The following is a 3920-nucleotide window of genomic DNA, read 5'->3' as shown; positions in this document are numbered from 1 at the left end:
AATTTATTTGCCATTTATTGCCTTCACGTTACATGAGTTTGGGCCCAGCCCTAAGTTACATTTATTTGCCTCCACTTTACATGTTTGGGTCCAGCCCAAAGTTACATTTATTTGCCTCTACGTTGCATGTTTGGGTCCAGCCCAAAATAATTCGAATTACATTAGAGATAATACATTTGTCTTTGACAACATTAAAATGCAATAGTTAGGTATCCGAGCTAGCTATTATTTTCAACACTTTGCTACTTTGCATCACTTGTTACAAATGTCATACACATTTTTTATAGACCAATAAATTAGATATACGAAATAATATATTGATATTAAAAAATTAAAAACAATAATTTAATATAAGTTTAAAAGTCCCATAAAAACATAATAAACAATGTACAATAAATTTTAAAAAAGCATACCATATGTTATAATCTTCATGATGGTCAGTAGTTATTGATATTATAAGATACTCATATTACAAGAAAACACCTAGGAAAAGCTAACTCCAGCTAATATGATTAGGATTGGCAAACTAATCCACCGAAAACGAATTGCAAGAAAAGGAAGAATTAACAAAGTGGAAATAGACGGAATTAACTCAAACAGATATTTTTATTTTTAAAATTTGGTTATAAAAACACAAATACTTTACGTCCTAGACGCGCTTGACACTGAATACAGTCTTCTTCAGTTGCTTTTTGCAAGCTAAGAGTAAATGTAAGCTAGCAAGCCGGAAGTATACTCATATTCAATATCTTTGCTCAGGGCATGAAATCAAACATACGTCCATTGATGAGAGTCATAGCATAATCTGTTGGTAATAATTCGTATCAAAGATGGATTGGTCTTATAGAGATCAGTAGTTTAATTGATAGAGGATTTTAGAAATTTGAATTTTAGTTGGTGGATGAGAAGCCCAGTAGGATATGAGAATCAGGTTAAGAGCTCCAAATGATATGATTTGTGAGCTGATTTTGTATGGACAACTAATTCAATTGATAAAACATTCCAACAACCAATGAAAAATCATAGATTTGAATACTACCTAATCCATGGAAAACTCAACACAATCTTCAAACTAAAAAGAATAAAGATTAACTGTAAGCCTAATAAATTCTAGAACCATAGCATAATCAGTTACAACTTTTTAAATTGATTCTACAGTTTCAGAAATGTTTCTAACAAATGTCTGTATTAAATGTAACGACATATAACCAATAGATATGGAAATTTATCGCAAAAGTATTTCAATAAATAATCAATGCAAGACATGATTCTAATCAAAGAGAAATACAGTAGATCTGTCATAACAAGTCATGGAGAACTTTTGGAAGCTGGGTTTTCGCAAGAAGAAAGCTCATTCTGTCTGATGGATGGAAACTGTCCCAGAATACATATTTTGAAGCGTTTGCACATGTGCCAATACTAAATTTGTTACAAAAGATCGATGCTTCCACAAGCCCTGTTCCACAACATCCTCTCCGTCCTTCTACAAACCCTGTCATCATTAATCAAACACAATATATGTATTAATGTTATTAAAATTTTAAAATTAATGAGACATTTACTGTTGTTTAAAGACTTGAACATGTGAAATTTTTATCATCTACGTTGTGGATCATATTATGTGATCCATCATTTTTAATTTCTTTTCTGAAATATTGATACTAATGTACTAAATATAAACATGCAGTTAGAACCAATATAAGGAATTGAAAATATCTCACCATACTTTGCTGGGAATCTTGCAGCGTCCTTGAGTTGGGAGAAAATGTCTACATAAGCAAGCCTCATGCCATCCGTTCCATTCAATTTCTGTAGTAATTTGAGCATTTTCGAGTTAAAAATTTGTGCCTCTTTGTTAAGGTTTTTTACACAAGTCTCCTTTCCGAGACCGTATAGTGTAATTTGTGAGGGTAAGCAGCCAAACGGAGGAAGAGATAACACCCCCACTCTACGTACACCCAAAAATCGAAGCTCCTGCATTTCAATGCAAAATAGGTATAAGTTGATATCGTGTTTGGACTCTGGAGTCCCATTCAATTAAAAAACACACAAGTTTCCGTTTCAAGAGATTGCCTCTAAGAAATTAGCCAAAAGATTGAGCAGGTGGTTTCTGTATTGTCTTCGATTATATTCAATTTGAAGAAAAATATTGTAGTTGTAGTTGTTAAGATAGTCATTGCTGCCAGTGCTTATGAGATAAAGAGCGTCAGATAAAATTGTCGAAGCATTGGCTACACCCACCACACGGGCTAAGTCTTCTCTGTATTGTATGTACAGTTTCAATTGATCTTCTAGGCTTAGGACATTCTGCACAAGAGTTAAACCTAATCAGCTTTTCAAGCAAATAGATTTCTCAGAGTAGTAAAACTCAAGATTTACTAACATAAATTTTGGCAGTGCCACGGTAGAAACCAGATGCTGCAGAAGCAAATGAAACGCCCCTCACTATGTTATCTCCTTTAGCCTCCGGATTCAAATAACCAACCGTTGCAGAACCCAGTCCAAGCATAGATGCTGGAAACAAGAATATAAAAATCAAAATACATATAGTTGAATTTGCGTTATTTTATAGAACCATAAGCTTCCAAAAGAAGAAAATTTCAAATATTTTTAAGGAGGGTATGAAGGATCTCATTTTCATTTCAATATTTAATAATAACATTTTAGTATAGTTTGAATTTTGATCGTAAGAATAATAACATAACAATTATCACAACATGTTAATAAGGTTACAAATGAAGGACGTCATCCTCATTTAAACATTCAACAATAGCATCTGAATGGAGTTTGAACTTTGATGGCAAGAACAACAACACAACAACTTAACTATAACAACATATCATGCTGAGAAGGAAAATTCCAAAATGAATCAGACATGATGAAGGTTTTTGCTAGCCGTAGTCTATGGCTATGACTGCATTAGAAAACCAACCAGTTATATTTTTAAAGAGGGTTACAAAGGACCTTACCCTCATTTAAATATTCAGTAATAACATTTCAGTAGAGTTTGAATCTTTATGACAAGAACTACAACACAACAACTTAACTATCACAACATGTCAATACGCCTACAAATATTAGAGACCTCATCCCCATTTAAACCATCAACAATAACATCTGAAATGAATTTGAACCTCCATAACAAAAACAATAACACAACAACATACCAATACCCATAAACAAAATTTCAAAATAAATCAGACATGAAAAAGCTATTTGCTTAGCCATACCAACGTAGTCCGTGGCTACCAATCCATTGGAAAACCGGCCGGTTATCCTTTTACCAGGAAAATCGCGTCCGTAGGGAGGATGGTTGCTCTTTGCTAACGTGAGAAGATGGTTGTTGTTTCCCACGTCTATTGTAGAATCCCCGAATAATATTAAAGCAGGAACTTCTGCAGAAAATACACATTGCCCTAGAATCAATAGGAAAATTGCTCTTACCAATAAAATGAAAGATATCTCCATCTCTTGAGCATACTAATGCCATAAGATTTAACGCGTAATATATATGTGTATGAGACAGAGGAGTGCATTCCATCTAAAGAAGAATCTTGCACGTAAATGGGTCTATGAGCTGCGAACTGTGGTACAAATCTGCAACTTCAATTTTTTCAGCATATGGGTAATTTCCGTGCATTATCAGAACACTAAGCTCATATCGTGGCAAATCTGGTTGCCGTTAAATGACTTCAGTCATACTCATCTTTGGATATACGAAACGTCGAAATATGGCCAATTCGGCTGTATGGATAGTTACATGAGCCTTTACGGAAAGTTTAGATAACGCCGTTGTCCATTTTCTTACCAAGAAACATTGATGTTTCCTGGGGTCGGTGGGGTGTAAATTGTATTGGACGTTGTAAGGAAGGTACGAGAGGAAATTCAAGGACCATTTGTTTTCAACTTTACTCCACACC

At 34.1% G+C, this 3920-nt stretch overlaps 1 protein-coding gene across 4 annotated transcripts; it reads right to left on the bottom strand.

Annotated features, from left to right (window-relative positions):
- Nucleotides 1-439: 439 nt before the first annotated feature.
- On the bottom strand, nucleotides 440-3636 carry LOC131039157 (GDSL esterase/lipase At5g03810). Of its 4 annotated transcripts, XM_059207271.1 has the most exons (7): nucleotides 3445-3635; nucleotides 3231-3356; nucleotides 2384-2514; nucleotides 2074-2307; nucleotides 1722-1974; nucleotides 1285-1492; nucleotides 440-545 (listed from the first exon to the last, which is right to left on the bottom strand). In XM_059207271.1, exons 1-6 carry the CDS (start codon nucleotides 3539-3541, stop codon nucleotides 1299-1301), a joined length of 1035 nt encoding a protein of 344 aa, XP_059063254.1. In that variant the 5' UTR covers nucleotides 3542-3635; the 3' UTR covers nucleotides 440-545; nucleotides 1285-1298. The 4 variants fall into 4 exon arrangements, with proteins under 4 accessions (XP_059063254.1, XP_059063253.1, XP_059063262.1 ...); XM_059207270.1 differs by having other exon boundaries at nucleotides 3231-3635; XM_059207279.1 differs by having other exon boundaries at nucleotides 2242-2307; nucleotides 3231-3635.
- Nucleotides 3637-3920: the final 284 nt, after the last annotated feature.

This window comes from Cryptomeria japonica, chromosome 1, assembly GCF_030272615.1.
Source record: "Cryptomeria japonica chromosome 1, Sugi_1.0, whole genome shotgun sequence".
Classification (NCBI taxonomy): Eukaryota; Viridiplantae; Streptophyta; class Pinopsida; order Cupressales; family Cupressaceae; genus Cryptomeria; species Cryptomeria japonica.
The sequence above is the reverse complement of the archived record's forward strand: the minus strand, read 5'-3'. Positions and strand labels throughout refer to the sequence as shown.

Excerpts from the sequence above, each read along its gene's own strand:
- LOC131039157 (XM_059207270.1), bottom strand. The coding sequence starts at position 3,468 with ATGGAGATATCTTTCATTTTATTGGTAAGAGCAATTTTCCTATTGATT. Across the intron at positions 2,515-3,230 it reads GGTAGCCACGGACTACGTTG|CATCTATGCTTGGACTGGGT; the intron begins GTATGGCTAAGC and ends TCTTGTTTCCAG. Across the intron at positions 2,308-2,383 it reads GTGGCACTGCCAAAATTTAT|AATGTCCTAAGCCTAGAAGA; the intron begins GTTAGTAAATCT and ends ACTCTTGTGCAG.